The following is a 27,611-nucleotide window of genomic DNA, read 5'->3' as shown; positions in this document are numbered from 1 at the left end:
TGGCCAAACGGAAGTCAGAATACAATAGACAATTGTCATGTTACCAGTCAAACTGAATATGGAAACTAAAGCATTCAACAAAAATCCTTGATTGAAAACAGAAATTTAAAAATGGTTCAAAACTCGAGTTTTGTACACAACAATTTATGAGTCAGGATAAATAGTTTTGTAAACGTTTTATGAGTCAGGATAAATAGTTTTGTAAACGTTTTATGAGTCAGGATAAATAGTTTTGTAAACAACGTTTTATGAGTCAGGATAAATAGTTTTGTAAACGTTTTATGAGTCAGGATAAATAGTTTTGTAAACGTTTTATGAGTCAGGATAAATAGTTTTGTAAACAACGTTTTATGAGTCAGGATAAATAGTTTTGTAAATGTTTTATGAGTCAGGATAAATAGTTTTGTAAACAACGTTTTATGAGTCAGGATAAATGACAAGTATCTCTCTGGATGTTGTCGTTATACTCTCCACCATGGAATTGGGCACGATATTCATCTCTATATATATATTGGGATAAAAAGCTAAATGCCTTTCTGTGATGCTAAAGACCTGCATCATCTATAGTTTGTGGCAAACAATCTATGTCTTAATCATTCTGGTCTTCTAATCTTTTGAAAACTGTGGTCCGTGAAAGATGTTATATCATCCTTTACATTACTCTGTTCATTATGTATGACACATCTTAAGTTTTTCATGATTTTGATAGGAGCTTAAAACTGATTTCTAACAAAATATTGAAGGCCTATGTAAAAGACAAATAACTTATTGTTAGGACAAAAAAAATGCCCCAAAAATTCTATTATAAAATGAATAAAACATCAAAGGTCATCAAAATTGGCACAAGACACACTGTCTTGTCATGGTATACCCACAAAGGCCCATATCAAACGACAAAAAAGTTATGGTCGGGACCAAAAAAAAAATGTCGAAAAATTCTATTATTTGACCTTTACATAAAAGGTTGAAGTCATCAAAAATGGTACGCAACACAGTCTTCTCATGGAATACCAATATCGTAAATACCAATGGCCTATGTCAAAAGACAAAAAAGTTATGGCCCAGACAAACTTTGTATGAGAAGTGGAAGAAGAATTCACACTAAAACAATATGTCCCCCTTCTGGGAAGGGGAGACATTAATAACATTTAAGTTCTAATTGAATATGAAACTAAAGGTTGAATAACACAAGTCCTGACTGAATATGAAACTAAAAGTTGAATAGCACAAGTCCTGACTGAATATGGAAAGTAAATGGTTTATGACACAAGTCTCCTTGAAATACAACAAAGTTACACAATGGACAAGTACTACTTTCATCTCAAATACTTGGAATTTATTCAGCACACAACATAGGACGATCAAAGTAAAGTATATTCCTAAACATTGCGTACTGAAATTATGTATAAGTTGCAAGTGGAATTTTGCCTTATTTTGTACAAATCAAATTTGAAAAAGTCGGCTTTTTATTTTTAAATATAATATCATAACTTATGCATGTTATGCCAAGTCAAATGACAAATCTGAGTGTTTTAGACTGGGTACAAAATATTATGTAATCTGCACCAATCATAAATGTGTATGAAATGACAATTTAAGATTATTTACAACAAATATGAAAAACTTGATGTGTGAAAACCTATGAAATTGCACTACAATGTACATGTGAAATGAAATAAATTTATGAATTAAACTAAAGCATAATGTGGGAAATTACACATGTGCACATTCTACATAAGCTCTCGACAATTAACTTGGATAAATAAGTTAAAAATACTGATAAGAAATGACTTTATGAAATAGTTGGTCAGATAGGCAAATTTGAACAAGAAGAGATAGTGTCTTAGCCTACCTTTGATTGCACACAAGTTTACTCGAGAACCTGTAAAGTTACTTAGTTAAAACAAAGCTTGTCTTTCATTAAATACACATACATTTATTACAGAAACACTTCCTAATCCCTTCATAGCATGGCTTGTCACCAACAAAGTTTAAAATATCACACGTCCATAGCTTTGTCATTGATGACAGAAACCAACATATGAGAATAAACAATGGCATTTCTGATCATTTCTATTCTATAAATTTGCATATGTTTTTTTTTTTAAAAAACCCAACAAAAACTTGGAATGAATATTTGTTTGGATGACTTGTGTGACAACCTTCAAGAGCACTCAAATGAAGGTCAAGGTCAATATGCTCTTCAGGATTCATAGTGAATATTAGAGTGGAGTCATATTTTGTTTCATTTCTAATATCATGAACCGACAACCAGTTGTTCCAGAAAAATGTACATAAAAACCCCTCAAAAAGTTAAATTTTGTATATACATGAGTAACATGAGAAAGAATTTGAGATAAAAACAAATATCTTGGATTTTAGCATATGATTCATCTATGCAAAATTTCCAATTAACTTCAGTATACATGCTGTATACAAAATTTGCATTACATGTAAATCTTCTGGTGGCAAAGAACAGGATTATTAATCCCAATATCAATCTATGTTTTGTATGTAAAATTGAAGACAATGTACAGTGAAAAATCTCATAAATCATAATAAAAAATACAAATTAAGAGTGGCACAAGTACAGACCCCTGGATATACCATAGTTGGGATCAGATGTATGCATCCCCTGTCTACCTGTCTGTGAGCACTGTATCTTATCAGGTAAATGGAGTAATCCGTAGTCAAAATCAGTTTGTAAAGATCAGTCTAACATGCGAGTGTGGAAATAAGAGCTCTTCTGTGTAGGAGGTGCATTTAGTGCTTCTCTGAATGCTTAAGTGGGATAGATTGCATGTACACTCAATGAAAAAGAGGATAAGAAAATATGAAAAGCGACTTTTTAGATGTACATGTAAATGTTGAAAACAAAAAATACTACTGAGAGCATGTTTTACTAAAATGAAAACAATGCCATGAGATTAATCAATGTTCATCATCTTCACCTTTTCGTCTGCAAGTAAAATATCCTAGATATGATATGTACAATGAAATAATGGGCTAAAATAAGAATTTAATGTGTTGATTTATCTTATCATTTATTTGGTTTGTGCATCAATCAAATTTTAAGTTATGAAACTGTGTATGAAAAACTGTGTACATTCATTTATGCAGTGATGGACAAATTGTTTCGTGCCTTAATATGTAAGAGTTCTGTAAAGGGAAATAACTTGGACACATCTTGAAATTTTGTGTATTGGTACATGTATGAAACATATGAGACAGCATTCAACCTAATGACAGGATGTACTTGTGAATTAGATCATTATAACGATCTTTAAACAAGACTGTTGAATCCCACGCAACATCAACTTATTTGTCAGTGACATAAGGGAATATTCTACATAAATATGGGATCAGAGATTTACAGTGTTTAGATTCATATAATGATCTGGGTGTAGGCCTACATAAAGCGTATCAGATTAAGACAGATCGACCTTGACATGAATAAATCTGAGACATTTCTGAACTAGAACCACGCATGCATGAACGCACCCACCCATCCACCCACACACCCCCCCCCCCCCCCCCCCCCCAAAATAAATAAAAGTCAATGTCTGTAAATAAGCAGGTGCTGTTTACTTCTCTCTTCTCATAAAAATGCTACATGACATGGAGGGTACATGACAGAGTTCAGAAGGCTGACTAAGTCTACTGTTGTGGAAAGGATTAATGAGAAGTTGAGATATATCTCCCAATCAATGAATTGGCAAGAAGTTTCTCAAATACATTCAGGTGAGCATTCACGTTTAGCAGCCCTATGAAAACTCCAATACAATGCTGAAACGCCCCTATCCTATATAGTTATACAATGTACATGTGATACATGATATATAGACCAATGACACCGTATACGGTTCTTACCTGCGAGTTGACCCCAGCCCTGAGCCCCGGAGTCTATACCGGACAGAGTGCGCCAGTCATTACAGGACTGGTCCACCCACAGTTCGGAGACCTGGCACGGAGACTCGTCTGTCGTAAACAGGGCTATCTCAGACCTCTCCCTCTCCACCGGCAGAATAGACACTTCACACCACTCGTTTTGGAACAAATAATTGTAAACAGGTCCATACATATCTACAAGTACACAAAATGACATTTGCAATTGTTATATCAACACAATTTTCATACTGTTTATAAAGGTTCTTGTCTTCATTTCATACATGTCTGAGACACTGTATAATTCACTATAAAATCTCCATCACAATATATTGTAGTATAAGCTTATAAAATCTCCATCTCTAAAAATTCTCAAATGAAAAAAAATTTCCAGTCAAGCATAGTAACATAATAAAATATCAACACAATAACAGATTAACACAACAACATATTAACACAATAACAGATTAACACAACAACAGATTAACACAATAACAGATTAACACAACAACAGATTAACACAACAACAGATTATCACAATAACAGATTAACACAACAACAGATTAATGCAATAACAGATTAACGCAACAACAGACTAACACAACAACAGACTAACACAATAACAGATTAACACAACAACAGATTAACACAATAACAGATTAACACAAAAACAGATTAACACAATAACAGATTAACACAACAACAGATTAACACAATAACAGATTAACACAACAACAGATTAACACAACAACAGATTATCACAACAACAGATTAACACAACAACAGATTAATGCAATAACAGATTAACGCAACAACAGACTAACACAACAACAGACTAACACAATAACAGACTAACACAACAACAAATTAACACAACAACAGATTAACACAACAACAGATTAACACAACAACAGATTAACACAAAAACAGATTAACACAACAACAGATTAACACAACAACAGATTAACACAACAACAGATTAACACAACAACAGATTAACACAATAACAGATTAACACAACAACAGATTAACACAATAACAGATTAACACAACAACAGATTAACACAACAACAGATTAACACAACAACAGATTAACACAACAACAGATTAACACAATAACAGATTAACACAATAACAGATTAACACAACAACAGATTAACACAACAACAGACTAACACATTAACAGATTAACACAACAACAGATTAAAACAATAACAGATTAACACAATAACAGATTAACACAATAACAGATTAACACAACAACAGATTAACACAACAACAGACTAACACAGTAACAGATTAACACAATAACAGATTAACATAACAACAGATTAACACAACAACAGATTAATGCAACAACAGATTAACATAACAACAGATTAACACAACAACAGACTAACACAACAACAGACTAACACAACAACAGATTAACACAACAACAGATTAACACAATAACAGATTAACACAATAACAGATTAACATAACAACAGATTAACACAATAACAGATTAACACAATAACAGATTAACATAACAACAGATTAACGCAACAACAGATTAATGCAACAACAGATTAACATAACAACAGATTAACACAACAACAGACTAACACAACAACAGATTAACACAACAACAGATTAACACAACAACAGATTAACACAATAACAGATTAACACAATAACAGATTAACATAACAACAGATTAACACAATAACAACAGATTAACACAACAACAGATTAACACAACAACAGATTAACATAACAACAGATTAACACAACAACAGACTAACACAACAACAGATTAACACAACAACAGATTAACACAATAACAGATTAACACAATAACAGATTAACACAACAACAGACTAACACAACAACAGACTAACACAATAACAGATTAACACAACAACAGATTAACACAACAACAGATTAACACAACAACAGATTAACACAATAACAGATTAACACAACAACAGATTAACACAATAACAGATTAACACAACAACAGATTAATGCAATAACAGATTAACACAACAACAGACTAACACAACAACAGACTATCACAACAAGAGGTACTGTGAGCAATGCTCACTAAGAATACCCCCCGCTTACCCCAATCTCCCAAAGGGTGTTGGTAATAGGTATAAACTACCTCTTTTCTGAGTGTAAAAAACAAATGGCATGACAAACCGAACCATATTGCTACTTCGATGTCCAGTGCACGTGACCTTTGACCTTTTGACCCCAAAATTGATAGGGAACATCTTCATCCCATGGGTAGTCCATATGTATGATATGGTGACTGTAGGTGGAAAGGATAACGCTTTAGAGCCCGGAAACCATATTGCTACTTCGATGTCCAGTGCGCTTGACCTTTGACCTTTTGACCCCAAAATCGATAGGGAACATCTTCATCCCATGGGTAGTCCATATATATGATATGGTGATGGTAGGTGGAAAGGATAATCCTTTAGAGCCCGGAAACCATTGCATCTACAGACAGACGGACAGACAGACAGACGGACAACACGATTCCAGTATACCCCCCCCCCCCCCCCCCATAACTTGTTGCGGGGGGTATAATAACAGACTAACATAATAACAAGCTACTACAATAACAGATTTAGGTACAGGATGATGTACTTTACCAGATTTAGGTTTGTCTTTAGGTGACACAATGTTGTAGAGATAGAAACCATGGATGAACTTGTGATGAGCATTTCCTGAGGAATGGCAAACGTAGTGTTCATCTTGTAGTCTCTAAAAACAATGCATATCCTGTGTGTTAGTGACTATAACAAACAAGAGGCCCACAGGCCTGATCGGTCACCCGAGTACTAGTGAAAAAGTATCACTACTCTCAAGGGCTATGAAATCTAGAAAAAAAAATTCCTGTTTCTAAATATCTAAGCTAAATTCTAATGTTCACCAACAGTATAAAACAAGATGTGTTCTTAAAACTTCAATGCCCTCAAAATTGAATACACCAATGAAAGGCTTTAAATAATATAATAGGTGTATTAACATTAAAACATTAAAAGATATGACTAATTTGGACCCATCCTAGAGTCAAAACCCTGGGTTGTACAATTCACCATTTTTTGTACATCCTTTTCTGCCATTCGTAAGTATGCATCTAAATTTTATACTGCATCAGCAAACTTACACATAAATACTGTACACTAAGTTTGACTCCACCCTGAGGCCAGAACCCCTACCCCGGGGATCATCAAATTTCCAATTTTGGTAAAGGACTACCTGCTCTTTCTAAATATCCATTTAGTTTCAATTTAGTATCAATAACACTAAAGAAAATGTTATTTAATAAGTGTTTTACACATAAACACTACATAGTAAGTTTGGACCTGTGCTGGGGTCAGAACCCTTCCCCCGGGGATCATGAAATTTACAATTTTGGTAGAGACCTCCATGCTCTACATCACTATGCATTTAGTTTTTCTTAAACATGTGTGATTGTAGAGGAGAAGATTTTCTTAAATTGATCAATTTTTGCCCCATCCCTATGGCCCCAGGGGTGCAGGAATCCTGAAATTTACAATTTATTTCCTTCTTGTCCCAAAGATGCTTTATTCCAAATTTGAAAAGAATTGGAAAAGTAGTTATCAAGAAAAAGTTATCAAATTTGTATTGTTCATGTTCACACATTTAAGGTAGTGATTGCATGGGTCATTGAAAATTAATGAATCTATGAATTTTTTTTATTTTTACATATTTTGTAGTTGACAGTATCTGCAATTCATTATGAAGGTATCATATATGGTTTTCACGGAAATTGTGATGCTACGGTTGTCATAGTAACCCCTCTTGTTGACTTTCCGTAATAAATGGTACATGTATTTGAGGTGATGTTTAAAAATGATACAAAAGGGGTAAGGGATACAAATTTTATATCAAATTGAAGTTAAAGCCTTAAATAATATATAATTTGTATTAATATGTCCATTTATTTTCATATGAAGTAGAAGCAGGGCTGCTTATGAGCAATTTTGCAATTTATAGAAGGCAATTATTCACCAAAGCAGACATAATTTCAGCCCCTGAGGAATAAATGACCAATTATTTTTTTTTATTTTTAAATATGTTTTAACATATGTTAGGAGGAATTTTTTCTGAAAGTATCAATATTGGTTTTCAGGTTTACTATGTCGCTATGATCACTATAGTTACCCCCTCCCCCTCCTTACATAAATGCTGCAGGTGATAATTACCATAACCCCTACTCCTGGGTCATCAAATTTACAATTTTAGTAAAGGACTATCCACTCTTTCTAAATATCCATTTAGTTTCAATATAGTATCAATAGCACTAAAGAAGATGTTATTTAAGTGTTTTACACATAAACACTACATACAAAAATTGGCCCCACCCTGGTGTCAGAACCCTACCCCGGGGATCATGAAAGAAGTAGGTACAGTTTCTACAGTCATCTGGCCCAAAATATTGATGATTTGACTTGGAGCTCAAATCCTGGCATTCAATTAAGGAGTAGTTTAGCAAACCCAAAATTCACTCAGTTTGATCAGCAAAATGATTTGTTTCATATGACGAGAGCTTGAAGTTGGCATAAAATTGCAAAAATGCCATTTTCAATGAAAATATCCACAAATTCAGGTGGTTTTCCTTTTAGAAAACATACAGCGCATGCGTCGAGCAAATTCATATTGAAGCATGTTTTTCATCTCAAAATAATGCACAATATATATCATTTTCATTTTGCTCGACAAATGCGCACATCTTTTCCTGAGCAATAATTTGTATGACATTTGACAGTTTCCGGGCTTATTTTGAGAAAAAGGCGGGAAATGTCTTATTCATGATGTCATAATGCTATCCATTTAAAACTATCATTCTGATTTTGTTGACATAGTATACCTGGCATTTATTTTACTTTCTTAAAACTCTGATTAAGGTTAATTCCAGACACATTTTATAGAGAGAAATTTTTTGGGCCTTTTTATGTATACAATCGTACCTTGTTCTTTACAATTTTGGTAGAAACTTCCTTGCTCATCACATCAATTTTACAGTTTTTACTCCAAAATTAAGGCCCCTTAGGGTGAGGGGTCATGAAATTTCAAATTTCCGGTCTCCTTTACCTACAGATGCTACATACTAAATTTGGTCAAGTTTGGCCCTGTAGTTTCTGGGAAGAAGTTGTTAACGAAGGACGACAACAGACACAGACCAATAGCAATAGGTCATCTGAGTGACTCAGGTGACCTAAAAACAATACATATTCTGTGTGCTGAACTTCAATATCTCAAGTGTAGATATCTTGAATACCAATGGATATGTTGCATTGAGTTGGAAGTTCCAACTACAATTTCTTCATGTATTCTAACCTCAATATCTTAAACCCTCAGATTTCTAATAAAACTTTTCTCAGCCCCATCAAGTTTGAGATAATAAGGTTTGACTGTAGTTCCATATCTGTAAAATGCACCTCACTGAATTGATAGAGCCACAACAGTCAAGTCTGCCCCAAATGTCAGGTACAAATGTCACTGGTCCTGTCTGTCCATTCACTTGTTATCAATCACATAATTACTTATCACTCCATGTTATCAATCACATAATTACTTATTACTCCATGTTATCAATCACATAATTACCAATTACTCCATGTTGTCAATCACATAATTACTTATTACTCCATGTTATCAATCACATAATTACCAATTACTCCATGTTGTCAATCACATAATTACTTATTACTCTGTGTTATCAATCACATAATTACTTATCACTCCATGTTATCAATCACAAAATTACTTATCAAATGTCAGGTACAAATGACACTGGTCCTGTCTGTCCATTCACTTGTTATCAATCACATAATTACTTATCATTCCATGTTATCAATCACATAATTACCAATTACTCCATGTTGTCAATCACATAATTACTTATTACTCCATGTTATCAATCACATAATTACTTATCACTCCATGTTATCAATCACAAAATTACTTATTACTCTGTGTTATCAATCACATAATTACTTATCACATAATTACTTATTACTCCATGTTATCAATCACATAATTACTTAATATCACTCCGTGTTATCAATCACATAATTACTTATTACTATGTGTTGTCAATCACATAATTACTTATTACTCCATGTTATCAATTACATAATTACTTATTACTCTGTGTCATCAATCACATAATTACTTATTACTGTGTTATCAATCACATAATTACTTATTACTCCATGCTATCAATCACATAATTACTTATTACTCTGTGTTATCAATCACATAATTACTTATTACTCCATGTTATTAATCACATAATTACTTATTACTCCGTGTTACTTTATCAATCACATAATTACTTATCACTCTGTGTTATCAATCACATAATTGCTTATTACTCCGTGTTACTTTATCAATCACATAATTACTTATTACTCTGTGTTATCAATCACATAATTACTTATTACTCTGTGTTGTCAATCACATAATTACTTATTACTCCGTGTAATCAATCACATAATTACTTATTACTCTGTGTTGTCAATCACATAATTACTTATTACTCTGTGTTATCAATCACATAATTACTTATTACTGTGTTATCAATCACATAATTATTTATTACTCCGTGTTACTTTATCAATCACATAATTACTTATTACTCTGTGTTATCAATCACATAATTACTTATTACTCTGTGTTATCAATCACATAATTACTTATTACTGTGTTATCAATCACATAATTATTTATTACTCCATGTTATCAATCACATAATTACTTATTACTGTGTTATCAATCACATAATTACTTATTACTCCGTGTTATCAATCACATAATTACTTATTAATCTGTGTTATCAATTACACAATTACTTATTACTCTGTTATCAATCACATAATTACTTATTACTCTGTGTTATCAATCACATAATTACTTATTACTCTGTGTCATCAATCACATAATTACTTATTACTCCGTGTTATCAATCCCATAATTACTTATTACTCTGTGTTATCAATCACATAATTACTTATTACTCCGTGTTATCAATCCCATAATTACTTATTACTCTGTGTTATCAATCACATAATTACTTATTACTCCGTGTTATCAATCACATGATTACTTATTACTCCGTGTTATGTCCACTTAATACTATCGCGTATTAACATGTTCTTCTAACCTGCATAAGATGGATGCCAGCACCGACGTCCTTCACTTCCTGTATGTTCTGGATGCACCAGTCAACAGCTTCCTCCGCGATAAAACAGTTCTCCGGCAGACCAGTCTGTTTAGGAATCATGGGTAATCCTGTCCTGTGATACACAAAACAATCTAAGTTTAGTTAACTAAGCAAATCAAAATAATACACAAATCTTATTGAGAATAACATTCCTGTATTATATGCTATAGAATCATATTAAGGTAGCTCTCTACATCAAAGCTTATACATTATATGACACTATGTCACAAGATGGCGATGCAAGTGTTTTGTGAAATTACTTGTACAGTAATTTCATTTGCTTGTATATCTAGATAGCTTAGTGGATAAGGTATGGGGTTACCCCAATCAGCCCCCAGGGTGAAAGTAAATATAATCTAGAACTTCATTGCACATCTATAGGACACCACCAATTACCTTCTATAAGATTATTTGGCTAATGCGTAAAATGTAGGAGTTCTGGGAACCAGGTTTTGTTTTTTTGTTGGAAAAATATCATTTTTTGACCCCAGGATGAAAATGAAAATTCCAAAACCTTATTGCATATCACAACCAAACATCTCCTACAGATGAATGGGCTGCTGCGTAAACTGTAAGAGGAGTTCTGGGAACCATGTAATTTTTTCTAAAATCGTTTTTTGACCCCCAGGGTGAAAATGAAAATTCCAAAACCTCAATGCACATCTTCATATTTGTGAAGGGGGCACACACCCGGCATGCAGATGCTGGATCCACCACTGATACATGTATTAATTACTGTGTGATGTCACTCAGTCCTGGCGTGTATTAATTACTGATTAATTACTGCGTGATGTCACACAGTCCTGGAGTGTATTAATTACTGCGTGATGTCACACAGTCCTGGAGTGTATTAATTACTGTGTGATGTCACACAGTCCTGGAGTGTATTAATTACTGTGTGATGTCACACAGTCCTGGAGTGTATTAAATACTGATTAATTACTGCGTGATGCCACACAGTCCTGGAGTGTATTAATTACTGTGTGATGTCATTCAGTCCTGGAGTGTATTAATTACTGTGTGATGTCACACAGTCCTGGAGTGTATTAATTACTGTGTGATGTCACACAGTCCTGGAGTGTATTAATTACTGTGTGATGTCACACAGTCCTGGAGTGTATTAATTACTGCGTGATGTCACACAGTCCTGGAGTGTATTAATTACTGTGTGATGTCACACAGTCCTGGAGTGTATTAATTACTGTGTGATGTCACACAGTCCTGGAGTGTATTAATTACTGTGTGATGTCACACAGTCCTGGAGTGTATTAATTACTGTGTGATGTCACACAGTCCTGGAGTGTATTAATTACTGCGTGATGCCACACAGTCCTGGAGTGTATTAATTACTGTGTGATGTCACACAGTCCTGGAGTGTATTAATTACTGTGTGATGTCACACAGTCCTGGAGTGTATTAATTACTGCGTGATGTCACTCAGTCCTGGAGTGTATTAATTACTGCGTGATGTCACACAGTCCTGGAGTGTATTAATTACTGCGTGATGTCACACAGTCCTGGAGTGTATTAATTACTGCGTGATGTCACACAGTCCTGGAGTGTATTAATTACTGCGTGATGCCACACAGTCCTGGAGTGTATTAATTACTGTGTGATGTCACACAGTCCTGGAGTGTATTAATTACTGTGTGATGTCACTCAGTCCTGGAGTGTATTAAATACTGATTAATTACTGCGTGATGCCACACAGTCCTGGAGTGTATTAATTACTGTGTGATGTCACTCAGTCCTGGCGTGTATTAATTACTGCGTGATGTCACTTAGTCCTGGCGTGTATTAATTACTGCGTGATGTCACACAGTCCTGGAGTGTATTAATTACTGCGTGATGTCACACAGTCCTGGAGTGTATTAATTACTGTGTGATGCCACACAGTCCTGGAGTGTATTAATTACTGTGTGATGTCACACAGTCCTGGAGTGTATTAATTACTGCGTGATGTCACACAGTCCTGGAGTGTATTAATTACTGTGTGATGTCACTCAGTCCTGGAGTGCATTAATTACTGATTAATTACTGCGTGATGTCACACAGTCCTGGAGTGTATTAATTACTGCGTGATGCCACACAGTCCTGGAGTGTATTAATTACTGTGTGATGCCACACAGTCCTGGAGTGTATTAATTACTGTGATGCCACTCAGTCCTGGCGTGTATTAATTACTGATTAATTACTGCGTGATGTCACACAGTCCTGGAGTGTATTAATTACTGTGTGATGTCACTCAGTCCTGGAGTGTATTAATTACTGCGTGATGTCACACAGTCCTGGAGTGTATTAATTACTGCGTGATGTCACACAGTCCTGGAGTGTATTAATTACTGCGTGATGTCACACAGTCCTGGAGTGCATTAATTACTGCGTGATGTCACACAGTCCTGGCGTGTATTAATTACTGTGTGATGTCACAGTCCTGGAGTGTATTAATTACTGTGTGATGTCACACAGTCCTGGAGTGTATTAATTACTGTGTGATGTCACAGTCCTGGAGTGTATTAATTACTGTGTGATGTCACTCAGTCCTGGCGTGTATTAATTACTGATTAATTACTGCGTGATGTCACACATCTTCACAAGTCAAGGGTTATTGATTCGTTACCTCGCACTAACCCTTGACATCAGTCGCTATTTAAAAGTTGGGCTCGAGAAGAAGGATGACGCAATACGCTAAAATAAATCAGCCAATGGGCTTTCTTGTTTCAGATGAAAGTTTGGTAAGGGAATAAACAGAAAGTAAAAAATGGCGTCCGTTGACGAAAAAATATATGAAAAACATCAAATCGATCATTTGACTGAAAACCAAAAGCTTTCGATATCATGTATCAGAGAAGGAAAAGATGTTTTTATTGGGAATAAAACCGGCAGTGGCAAATCGCTATCTTACGAAGTTGTTCCCATTAATTTGTTTAATTTGTTAAAACATAGTCGACAAACGTACTTCGACAATCCATCATTTTCATTCGGCTCATACCCCAAAACCTCGTCTAATTGTTTCTTCAAGCAAAACGAACTCCCGAAAATCAATCGACGGTATCTGTCTTGTACTAATTGGCCACAAATTCTACATCATAATGCCGTCGCAGTTTAGTTTTGTTTTCGACTGATTATAAAAGCCGTTGTCTGATTGGTTTGCAGCTTCAGGCTGCAAACCAATCATATGCTTCTTATCGAGCCCAACTTTTAAATAGCGACTGATGTCAAGGGTTAGTGCGAGGTAACGAATCAATAACCCTTGACTTGTGAAGATGGATGTCACTCAGTCCTGGAGTGTATTAATTACGGCGTGATGTCACTCAGTCCTGGCGTGTATTAATTACTGTGATGTCACAGTCCTGGCGTGTATTAATTACTGATTAATTACTGCGTGATGTCACACAGTCCTGGAGTGTATTAATTACTGTGTGATGTCACACAGTCCTGGAGTGTATTAATTACTGCGTGATGTCACACAGTCCTGGAGTGTATTAATTACTGTGTGATGTCACACAGTCCTGGAGTGTATTAATTACTGCGTGATGTCACACAGTCCTGGAGTGTATTAATTACTGTGTGATGTCACACAGTCCTGGAGTGTATTAATTACTGTGTGATGTCACACAGTCCTGGAGTGTATTAATTACTGTGTGATGTCACACAGTCCTGGAGTGTATTAATTACTGTGTGATGTCACACAGTCCTGGAGTGTATTAATTACTGCGTGATGCCACACAGTCCTGGAGTGTATTAATTACTGCGTGATGTCACACAGTCCTGGAGTGTATTAATTACTGTGTGATGTCACTCAGTCCTGGAGTGTATTAATTACTGATTAATTACTGCGTGATGTCACTCAGTCCTGGAGTGTATTAATTACTGCGTGATGTCACACAGTCCTGGCGTGTATTAATTACTGATTAATTACTGCGTGATGTCACACAGTCCTGGAGTGCATTAATTACTGTGTGATGTCACACAGTCCTGGCGTGTATTAATTACTGATTAATTACTGCGTGATGTCACACAGTCCTGGAGTGTATTAATTACTGCGTGATGTCACACAGTCCTGGAGTGTATTAATTACTGTGTGATGTCACACAGTCCTGGCGTGTATTAATTACTGTGTGATGTCACTCAGTCCTGGAGTGTATTAATTACTGATTAATTACTGCGTGATGTCACACAGTCCTGGAGTGTATTAATTACTGCGTGATGTCACACAGTCCTGGAGTGTATTAATTACTGCGTGATGTCACACAGTCCTGGAGTGTATTAATTACTGTGTGATGTCACACAGTCCTGGAGTGTATTAATTACTGTGTGATGTCACACAGTCCTGGAGTGTATTAATTACTGCGTGATGTCACACAGTCCTGGAGTGCATTAATTACTGTGTGATGTTACACAGTCCTGGAGTGTATTAATTACTGTGTGATGTCACACAGTCCTGGAGTGCATTAATTACTGTGTGATGTTACACAGTCCTGGAGTGTATTAATTACTGTGTGATGTTACACAGTCCTGGAGTGTATTAATTACTGTGTGATGTCACACAGTCCTGGAGTGTATTAATTACTGTGTGATGTCACACAGTCCTGGAGTGTATTAATTACTGTGTGATGTCACTCAGTCCTGGAGTGTATTAATTACTGTGTGATGTCACACAGTCCTGGAGTGTATTAATTACTGTGTGATGTCACACAGTCCTGGAGTGTATTAATTACTGCGTGATGCCACACAGTCCTGGAGTGTATTAATTACTGTGTGATGTCACACAGTCCTGGAGTGCATTAATTACTGCGTGATGCCACACAGTCCTGGAGTGTATTAATTACTGCGTGATGCCACACAGTCCTGGAGTGTATTAATTACTGTGTGATGTCACTCAGTCCTGGAGTGTATTAATTACTGCGTGATGTCACACAGTCCTGGAGTGTATTAATTACTGCATGATGTCACACAGTCCTGGAGTGTATTAATTACTGATTAATTACTGCGTGATGTCACTCAGTCCTGGAGTGTATTAATTACTGCGTGATGTCACTCAGTCCTGGAGTGTATTAATTACTGCATGATGTCACACAGTCCTGGAGTGTATTAATTACTGATTAATTACTGTGTGATGTCACACAGTCCTGGAGTGTATTATTTACTGTGTGATGTCACACAGTCCTGGAGTGTATTAATTACTGCGTGATGCCACACAGTCCTGGAGTGTATTAATTACTGTATGATGTCACACAGTCCTGGAGTGTATTATTTACTGTGTGATGTCACACAGTCCTGGAGTGCATTAATTACTGTATGATGTCACAGTCCTGGAGTGTATTAATTACTGTGTGATGTCACACAGTCCTGGAGTGCATTAATTACTGCGTGATGCCACACAGTCCTGGAGTGTATTAATTACTGCGTGATGCCACACAGTCCTGGAGTGTATTAATTACTGCATGATGTCACACAGTCCTGGAGTGTATTAATTACTGATTAATTACTGCGTGATGTCACTCAGTCCTGGAGTGCATTAATTACTGTGTGATGTCACTCAGTCCTGGAGTGTATTAATTACTGCATGATGTCACTCAGTCCTGGAGTGTATTAATTACTGCGTGATGCCACACAGTCCTGGAGTGTATTAATTACTGCGTGATGTCACTCAGTCCTGGAGTGCATTAATTACTGCGTGATGTCACTCAGTCCTGGAGTGTATTAATTACTGTGTGATGCCACACAGTCCTGGAGTGTATTAATTACTGATTAATTACTGCGTGATGTCACACAGTCCTGGAGTGTATTAATTACTGCGTGATGCCACACAGTCCTGGAGTGTATTAATTACTGCGTGATGTCACTCAGTCCTGGAGTGCATTAATTACTGCGTGATGTCACTCAGTCCTGGAGTGTATTAATTACTGCGTGATGTCACACAGTCCTGGCGTGTATTAATTACTGATTAATTACTGTGTGATGTCACACAGTCCTGGAGTGTATTAATTACTGATTAATTACTGTGTGATGTCACACAGTCCTGGAGTGTATTAATTACTGCGTGATGTCACACAGTCCTGGAGTGCATTAATTACTGTGTGATGTCACACAGTCCTGGCGTGTATTAATTAGTGATTAATTACTGCGTGATGTCACACAGTCCTGGAGTGTATTAATTACTGCGTGATGTCACACAGTCCTGGAGTGTATTAATTACTGTGTGATGTCACACAGTCCTGGCGTGTATTAATTAGTGATTAATTACTGCGTGATGTCACACAGTCCTGGAGTGTATTAATTACTGCGTGATGTCACACAGTCCTGGAGTGCATTAATTACTGTGTGATGTCACACAGTCCTGGCGTGTATTAATTAGTGATTAATTACTGCGTGATGTCACACAGTCCTGGAGTGTATTAATTACTGCGTGATGTCACACAGTCCTGGAGTGTATTAATTACTGTGTGATGTCACACAGTCCTGGAGTGTATTAATTACTGCGTGATGTCACTCAGTCCTGGAGTGTATTAATTACTGTGTGATGTCACTCAGTCCTGGAGTGTATTAATTACTGTGTGATGTCACACAGTCCTGGAGTGTATTAATTACTGTGTGATGTCACACAGTCCTGGAGTGTATTAATTACTGTGTGATGTCACACAGTCCTGGAGTGTATTAATTACTGCGTGATGTCACACAGTCCTGGAGTGTATTAATTACTGCGTGATGTCACACAGTCCTGGAGTGTATTAATTACTGTGTGATGTCACACAGTCCTGGAGTGTATTAATTACTGTGTGATGTCACTCAGTCCTGGAGTGCATTAATTACTGCGTGATGTCACACAGTCCTGGAGTGTATTAATTACTGTGTGATGTCACACAGTCCTGGAGTGTATTAATTACTGCATGATGTCACACAGTCCTGGAGTGTATTAATTACTGCGTGATGCCACACAGTCCTGGAGTGTATTAATTACTGCGTGATGCCACACAGTCCTGGAGTGTATTAATTACTGCATGATGTCACACAGTCCTGGAGTGTATTAATTACTGTGTGATGTCACACAGTCCTGGAGTGTATTAATTACTGTGTGATGTCACACAGTCCTGGCGTGTATTAATTACTGATTAATTACTGTGTGATGTCACTCAGTCCTGGAGTGTATTAATTACTGCGTGATGCCACACAGTCCTGGAGTGTATTAATTACTGTGTGATGTCACACAGTCCTGGAGTGTATTAATTACTGTGTGATGTCACAGTCCTGGAGTGTATTAATTACTGTGTGATGTCACACAGTCCTGGAGTGTATTAATTACTGATTAATTACTGCGTGATGTCACACAGTCCTGGAGTGTATTAATTACTGTGTGATGTCACACAGTCCTGGAGTGTATTAATTACTGCGTGATGTCACACAGTCCTGGAGTGTATTAATTACTGCGTGATGTCACACAGTCCTGGAGTGCATTAATTACTGTGTGATGTCACTCAGTCCTGGAGTGTATTAATTACTGTGTGATGTCACACAGTCCTGGAGTGTATTAATTACTGTGTGATGTCACACAGTCCTGGAGTGTATTAATTACTGTGTGATGTCACTCAGTCCTGGAGTGTATTAATTACTGATTAATTACTGTGTGATGTCACTCAGTCCTGGAGTGTATTAATTACTGTGTGATGTCACACAGTCCTGGAGTGTATTAATTACTGATTAATTACTGCGTGATGTCACACAGTCCTGGAGTGTATTAATTACTGCGTGATGTCACCCAGTCCTGGAGTGTATTAATTACTGTGTGATGTCACAGTCCTGGAGTGTATTAATTACTGTGTGATGTCACACAGTCCTGGAGTGTATTAATTACTGCGTGATGTCACACAGTCCTGGAGTGTATTAATTACTGTGTGATGTCACACAGTCCTGGAGTGTATTAATTACTGTGTGATGTCACTCAGTCCTGGAGTGTATTAATTACTGTGTGATGTCACACAGTCCTGGAGTGTATTAATTACTGTGTGATGTCACACAGTCCTGGAGTGTATTAATTACTGTGTGATGTCACACAGTCCTGGAGTGTATTAATTACTGTGTGATGCCACACAGTCCTGGAGTGTATTAATTACTGCGTGATGTCACACAGTCCTGGAGTGTATTAATTACTGCGTGATGTCACACAGTCCTGGAGTGTATTAATTACTGATTAATTACTGTGTGATGTCACACAGTCCTGGAGTGTATTAATTACTGATTAATTACTGCGTGATGTCACACAGTCCTGGAGTGCATTAATTACTGTGTGATGTCACACAGTCCTGGAGTGTATTAATTACTGATTAATTACTGTGTGATGTCACACAGTCCTGGAGTGTATTAATTACTGCGTGATGTCACTCAGTCCTGGAGTGTATTAATTACTGTGTGATGTCACACAGTCCTGGAGTGTATTAATTACTGATTAATTACTGTGTGATGTCACACAGTCCTGGAGTGTATTAATTACTGCGTGATGTCACACAGTCCTGGAGTGTATTAATTACTGTGTGATGTCACTCAGTCCTGGAGTGTATTAATTACTGATTAATTACTGCGTGATGTCACACAGTCCTGGAGTGTATTAATTACTGATTAATTACTGTGTGATGTCACACAGTCCTGGAGTGTATTAATTACTGTGTGATGTCACAGTCCTGGAGTGTATTAATTACTGTGTGATGTCACACAGTCCTGGAGTGTATTAATTACTGTGTGATGTCACAGTCCTGGAGTGTATTAATTACTGTGTGATGTCACTCAGTCCTGGAGTGTATTAATTACTGTGTGATGTCACACAGTCCTGGAGTGTATTAATTACTGATTAATTACTGTGTGATGTCACACAGTCCTGGAGTGTATTAATTACTGTGTGATGTCACACAGTCCTGGAGTGTATTAATTACTGCGTGATGTCACACAGTCCTGGAGTGTATTAATTACTGCGTGATGTCACACAGTCCTGGAGTGTATTAATTACTGTGTGATGTCACACAGTCCTGGAGTGCATTAATTACTGTGTGATGTCACACAGTCCTGGAGTGTATTAATTACTGTGTGATGTCACACAGTCCTGGAGTGTATTAATTACTGATTAATTACTGTGTGATGTCACACAGTCCTGGAGTGTATTAATTACTGTGTGATGTCACACAGTCCTGGAGTGTATTAATTACTGCGTGATGCCACACAGTCCTGGAGTGTATTAATTACTGTGTGATGTCACACAGTCCTGGAGTGTATTAATTACTGCGTGATGCCACACAGTCCTGGAGTGTATTAATTACTGTGTGATGTCACACAGTCCTGGAGTGTATTAATTACTGTGTGATGTCACACAGTCCTGGAGTGCATTAATTACTGTGTGATGTCACACAGTCCTGGAGTGTATTAATTACTGTGTGATGTCACACAGTCCTGGAGTGTATTAATTACTGATTAATTACTGCGTGATGTCACACAGTCCTGGAGTGCATTAATTACTGCGTGATGTCACTCAGTCCTGGAGTGTATTAATTACTGCGTGATGCCACACAGTCCTGGAGTGTATTAATTACTGTGATGTCACTCAGTCCTGGAGTGTATTAATTACTGTGTGATGTCACACAGTCCTGGAGTGTATTAATTACTGATTAATTACTGCGTGATGTCACACAGTCCTGGAGTGCATTAATTACTGCGTGATGTCACACAGTCCTGGAGTGTATTAATTACTGCGTGATGCCACACAGTCCTGGAGTGTATTAATTACTGCGTGATGCCACACAGTCCTGGAGTGTATTAATTACTGCGTGATGCCACACAGTCCTGGAGTGTATTAATTACTGCGTGATGCCACACAGTCCTGGAGTGTATTAATTACTGCGTGATGCCACACAGTCCTGGAGTGTATTAATTACTGTGATGTCACTCAGTCCTGGAGTGTATTAAATACTGTGTGATGTCACACAGTCCTGGCGTGTATTAATTACTGATTAATTACTGCGTGATGTCACACAGTCCTGGAGTGTATTAATTACTGCATGATGTCACAGTCCTGGAGTGTATTAATTACTGATTAATTACTGCGTGATGTCACACAGTCCTGGAGTGTATTAATTACTGTGTGATGCCACACAGTCCTGGAGTGTATTAATTACTGCGTGATGTCACACAGTCCTGGAGTGTATTAATTACTGCGTGATGTCACCCAGTCCTGAAATGAGGAAACAAAACAACTTACTGAGGATCTCTCATGGCTTCCACCAGTTTGGATGACGGCATGGACGTCGATAGAACCACCGCTTCTTTCTGGCTGCATTGAGACAATGAGTACACTCATAAAACAAACTCTGACAATTAATCGTGTAAAATACTTAATCCTGAATAATGAAAATGTTTGTATTTAGTGTAAGCTATCAGAAAATGTCTGTATCTAGTGTAAGGTATCAGAAAATGTCTGTATCTAGTGTAAGGTATCAGAAAATGTCTGTATCTAGTGTAAGGTATCACTTGTCCTTTCCAACTGTTCACAGAATGATGTGAAAACATGGAAATATTCCGTGCTAGCATAAGCAGCTATAATATCTCTCTCAACACCTTCACAAGTTGTTAGTTGTACATAGTTGAAATACACCAGTTGCTCTTAATTCAACCTCCTTACAGTTCAATTGCAATAAGAATAATAATAGTACATTATACTAGTACCCCCATAACCTTACTGTAGTACACTCCAGCAACACCCTCCATCCCTCATCTGCTGCAGTAACACCCCTCCATCCCTCATCTGCTGCAGTAACACCCCCTCCATCCCTCATCTGCTGCTGATCTGATAAAGGAGTCATCCATCCCTTACAGTACCTGTTTGTGAGATCTGATCTGAAGATACCATTCCTTACCTGGTTTGTGAGGTTTTTTTCTAGTTTATGAGGTTTTTTTAACCTGGTTTGTGAGGTTGTTTTTTTAACTTGGTTTGTGATGGGTTTTTTTACTTGGTTTGTGAGGTGTTTTTTTTACCTGGTTTGTGGGGTTTTTTCCCTGGATTATGAGGGGTTTTTTTTACTTGGTTTGTGAGGGTTTTTTTTACCTGGATTGTGAGGTGTGTTTTTTACCTGGATTGTGATTTTTTGCTACCTGGTTTTTGAGGATTTTATATCTGGTTTGTGAGTTTTTTTTCCATCTGGATAGAGAGGTTTTTTTTACCTGGATTGTGAGGTGTTTTTACCTGGATTGTGGTTTTTTTTTTACCTGGTTTGTGAGGAGGTGTTTTTGACCTGGATTGTGGGTGGGTTTTTTTTACCTGGATTGTGTTATTTACCTTGTTTGTGAGTTTTTTAAAACCTGGATTTTGGTTTTTTTTTACCTGGTTTGTGCGGTCTGCTGATCTGTTGAAGGAGTAGTGGATACATTGTCTCCTGAATGCTGCTGAAAAATAAAATTACCACACAATCGTTAATTATGTAAACCAACATTAATTTGCACCACATTCACAAAGAGTCAGTCACCACAATCACAAGATTTGCAATCACCACATTCACAAGATTCATAATCATCACATTCACAAGATTCATAATCATCACATTCACAAGATTCACAATTACCACATTCACAAGATTCGCAATCACCACATTCACAATTACCACATTCACACTATTTTTGACCACAGACCAGTCATCAATCAGATATACATAAATCTGTATATACACACAATGGCTCAATCACATTACCCAAATAAAAGTGACTATACAGTTTGGATTTTTATAATACGGTATAAAGCTATATTTAGCTGTAGTGCTGTTTCATTATTTCGGCTATTTCACAGAGGGATAAATGCATGGAATTCAAACTGCTGTGAAAATAGTATGCATAACTGCACATAATAAGGAACGAATGTTAGAATTAAAAAAAAAAAAACACCAAGAAAACATGAAAACAACCAACAGCAAATTTGAAAGCCCTGAGCACTACATGTACAATGTATATTAGATTCCGTTAGATCAGTTTACCATGTACAATGTATATTAGATTCCGTTAGATCAGTTTACCTTTGGTCTCCTGGTCTGCCCTGAGCAGTACATGTACAGTGTATATTAGATTCCGTTAGAACAGTTTACCTTCGGTCTCCTGGTCTGCGCTGTTCTCCTGATTTTGTTCAGAGTTTCCAGGAAGCGGACAAATCCACTAATCAACTGCTGAAGTTCTTGTTTGCTCTTAGTCTTGTAGATATCACACCTGAAACAAACGTCCAAGGTCATGCTTGATGAAAACTGGTATGCAATGCTAACCTGTCACGCATTTTGTATTTTTTCCAAAAAACTGAATAACAATAACCAAACTTAAGGCAATCTGAAACAGATGCTTTTATCAAAAGCCTAGAACAGGCTGGGTAGTGATCATTCTCAGTCATAAAGCAAAAATTAATCTCACTGTGTGTTTTATACATATGTTGGTAGAGAGGTAAAGTGAGAACTAAATGCACAGAATAATGTGTACATTTTTGTGATGTGGAATTTTGTGGGAGTCTGTCTTCATGGATTGCCAGAATTTTATGGAATGCAAAGGTCCACATACAGGCTCTCCTAGCTGCAATAATGTAGCTCTCTTTTTTTTTATTCTGACGTGGGGTTTTTTTTTTGGGGGGGGGGGGGGGTGTCAGAGAGGGCTACATTATTGCAGCTAAGGCCCTCCTTATGTTTCGGTTCCCTTGATGTGTAGAATACTGCAGATCACTTTTATTTCACAAGACTTTATTTTCACCCACAATGATTCATTCACAAAACATAACCTTCCTGAATCAGCATTTAGAGTATATTTGTGAGAACTAAATTTTGAAATTACATGAATTGTAATTAATGTTCTTGAAAGAAAACATAATTTACAGTATATCAAACGTACCCATACAGGTGTGCTTTTAGCACATTGAAACATTCTACAATGTATAACTTGTATACCTCGTTGAAGTTTTAAATTCACAAGATAGGGATACCTATGAAATCAATGAAAATTCGAGAAAACTGAGCCCCCACAAAATTTAATTTTCAGAAGTGGGTGACATTTGTGACAGTGTGCTGTGCATACAGGTAGAATTTAACTTTTGATTATAACTACCCATGGATTTTGCATTTTCTGTGTTAAATTTGCAATTGCCTGGAACTGAAATTGCTTGAAAGTGTGTGAAACATGCACTAAGATAAATCAAAGGTGACAAGGAGAAAGTTAAAAAAGCTTGCGGAGCCAAAAGTTAGGACTGACCTGTGGAATAACCTGCTGGACATGAATGTGATGCAATCAATTTCAAACGTAAACCAAAGCAGACGACACAATGCCCAACACAGAATTTACCTCCCAGTACATTTCAGATTTACCCAAATTTCACTGTGATAACACTATACAAACTCAACGTCAACCACTGCAAATCTTATTTTAAAAAAATTTCACTTCTTTTTCTGATTGCTGTTGAATCTTGTGATTTTGCAAAGACTTCAACTTGCTTAACTAACATTTTTGTGTACATATGAAGTTCTGATAGACAGTTTTACATGAAATGAACAAAGTTGTTATGGTCTGAAATTTTTTTTTATCAGAAAGTATTAAAAAATTCGTAACATACTCTGGGTAAGTATTGTACAAATTCCTCTAACTGTTCCCAAACGGAATATTTATGTCTCTCCATTCATGACATCTAAATAAACTAGTAGTACAGTTATACTAAATGTAAATCAGTATTTTTCAGACCTTTGTGATAATCTCAAACAATGAAGATACAGTGAATCTACACATGTGCTTTATATCAAAAAATTCCACTTTAAAACAGGGGAGAAAACTCATGCACTTTACCGATCATTTCCTTCAATGATTTTCTTCGTAGCTGGATTATTACATGGCAACAGAAAAAATCTTGCTCTCCAGTATTTCAAAGGCTAAAAAATAAAAATAAATTCAACACAATCATGAAAGTAAATTGGAAATTGATGTGCCCCTTTTATAATCTTCAAATTGATTGATGAAAAAATTCAAATAATATATTATATCACGCGTGCTTTCGGTACATGTAGACAGCAATACATACATCCAATAACCCATAGTCCCCCTCCCCGTGAGTGCAGATGTACTGATCTAGATAATACATACATCCAATAACCCATAGTCCCCCTCCCCACGAGTGCAGATGTACTGATCTAGATAATACATACATCCAATAACCCATAGTCCCCTTCCCCACGAGTGCAGATGTACTGATCTAGATAATACATACATCCAATAACCCATAGTCCCCCTCCCCACGAGTGCAGATGTACTGATCTAGATAATACATACATCCAATAACCCATAGTCCCCCTCCCCACGAGTGCAGATGTACTGATCTAGATAATTCCAGTTGTAGTTTTCCAGCTTCTCGTTTCGGAATTCGCTCGTGGAGATGTCGTAACCGAGTGAGTCGGGGACTTGGAAACGGTAGCGGTACAGGTACTTTAGCTGCCTCTGTTCATGTCTGTATCAAAGACAAAATTACACCATCATCAAAATACAATTCTACAACTTCTAAACAAATACCAGTGACTGCTTGTCTCTCAGAGCAACAGTGAACAGACTGCCAATTTCTCTCTACAAGGCACCCATTATAAATACACTCATTATAAATACACTCATTATAAATACACTCATTATAAACAGTGAACAGACTGCCAATTTCTTTCTACAAGGCACCCATTATAAATACACTCATTATAAATACACTCATTATAAACAGTGAACAGACTGCCAATTTCTTTCTACAAGGCAACCATTATGAATACACTCAATTATAAATATACAAGATACAAGTTAATCAATACTTCGTGAATTTCATTTGACATTAACATTACATGACTACTTGAGGTGAAGTACCTCGGTTTATACTGGGTGATTACAGAATTAAATGGCATTGACATACATTAATTGTATAGCGTGTTCAATATTTAGGCCACAGTTTTTTTTAATTTCTTAGTTTAAGGATTCCCCCCCATAAAATTAGGGTCTGTCAAGAGAAAAAAATAAATAAAAATAAAATACAGATTTTTAACATCTATATCTTTGTTTTATTTTTAATGAAACATTAACATCATTTCGTGATTAAAATGAATTTGGTTCAATGACATGGTTTATCTCAAAGAAAAAAATATTTCAGGTTTTCAGCGATATTTATCTGTTTAACAAACTAACAAAGGTTGAAAAATTACTGCTATCAATTATAAAACTATCAATATATCATGTAGATTCTTTTTAAATAGCACTACATTTCCTATCTATGTTAGCAGCAAAAATATCGCAAATTGTATGAGAAATATTTAATTTCATAAATTCTTTTTTTTAAATGATGAAATGTCATCTGTTTCATCGACAAGAACGATATAGGCATCGTTACTGTCATCAGTGGCCATATCTGTTTACGTGGGTTTTTTAAAAAAAATATAGAGTAACGATATTTCGCAAAACGAATAGTGATTACCAAATACAAATCAATAGGTTTGCGTTTCAGAATTTTCCATTTGTAAATTTTGAAATGCATTTTAAAAGTTTTCCGTTTGGCATGTTGGATAGAATCAACGGAATTTTAAAAAAGTAGAAATTTGCATTTTTTTTCAATTCCACATAAATTAGGGTTGGCGGATCTGTAAACTAAGAAATAAAAAAATTGTTGCTTTAGCATAAAAGAAATTTTTTCTTATTTAGGTAGGATTTGATTTAATGTTTTTTGTGACTAAACATATGTTAACCCACAAAAATAGACAGTTTGCAATGTAGTCAATTTAGTGGAAGGCTTTTTCTGCCAAAGGCACTAAAAGAATTGCATCGTCAAATGTAATGCGTTTATATATAGATGACTAACGCGATATTTACACACCTGGGTTTATATCAGGTATATCATACGATATTAATTAGTTAATGTACAGTGGATCTCGGTCTATATCAGGTGACTACCGCGATATTTACACACCTGGGTTTATATTAATTAGTTAATGTACAGTGGATCTCGGTCTATATCAGGTGACTTACGCGATATTTACACACCTGGGTTTATATTAATTAGTTAATGTACAGTGGATCTCGGTCTATATCAGGTGACTTACGCGATATTTACACACCTGGGTTTATATTAATTAGTTAATGTACAGTGGATCTCGGTCTATATCAGGTGACTTACGCGATATTTACACACCTGGGTTTATATTAATTAGTTAATGTACAGTGGATCTCGGTCTCTAGTGAATATGCAGGACACAAACATAGCTTGGTCAGTATTGTGTGACTTGAATCGTTTGTCCACTAAGGGTCAGTTTGTGAACATACCTCGGTCTGTATTGTGTGACTTGAATTGTTTGTCCACTAAGGGTCAGTTTGTGAACATACCTCGGTCTATATTGTGTGACTTGAATCGTTTGTCCACTAAGGGTCAGTTTGTGAACATACCTCAGTCTGTATTGTGTGACTTGAATCG

At 36.3% G+C, this 27,611-nt stretch overlaps 1 protein-coding gene across 10 annotated transcripts in view; it reads right to left on the bottom strand.

Annotated features, from left to right (window-relative positions):
- Positions 1-27,611, bottom strand: part of LOC125664456 (GATOR complex protein DEPDC5-like) — a 77,118-nt gene that overhangs the window by 6,422 nt on the left and 43,085 nt on the right. For 2 of the 10 annotated variants that reach the window (XM_056152620.1, XM_056152627.1), the window contains 10 exons: positions 25,451-25,625; positions 24,971-25,053; positions 24,386-24,400; positions 23,248-23,365; positions 22,497-22,558; positions 21,378-21,449; positions 11,075-11,207; positions 6,531-6,642; positions 3,871-4,083; positions 1,853-1,882 (listed from right to left, as the gene is read on the bottom strand). In XM_056152620.1, coding sequence (XP_056008595.1) covers positions 1,853-1,882; positions 3,871-4,083; positions 6,531-6,642; positions 11,075-11,207; positions 21,378-21,449; positions 22,497-22,558; positions 23,248-23,365; positions 24,386-24,400; positions 24,971-25,053; positions 25,451-25,625 — 1,013 coding nt within the window. The remainder of the gene's footprint in view (positions 1-1,852; positions 1,883-3,870; positions 4,084-6,530; positions 6,643-11,074; positions 11,208-21,377; positions 21,450-22,496; positions 22,559-23,247; positions 23,366-24,385; positions 24,401-24,970; positions 25,054-25,450; positions 25,626-27,611) is intronic. The other 8 variants (XM_056152623.1, XM_056152628.1, XM_056152621.1 and 5 more) reach the window with 7 other exon arrangements.

Source organism: Ostrea edulis, chromosome 1, assembly GCF_947568905.1.
Source record: "Ostrea edulis chromosome 1, xbOstEdul1.1, whole genome shotgun sequence".
Taxonomy (NCBI): Eukaryota; Metazoa; Mollusca; class Bivalvia; order Ostreida; family Ostreidae; genus Ostrea; species Ostrea edulis.
The sequence above is the reverse complement of the archived record's forward strand: the minus strand, read 5'-3'. Positions and strand labels throughout refer to the sequence as shown.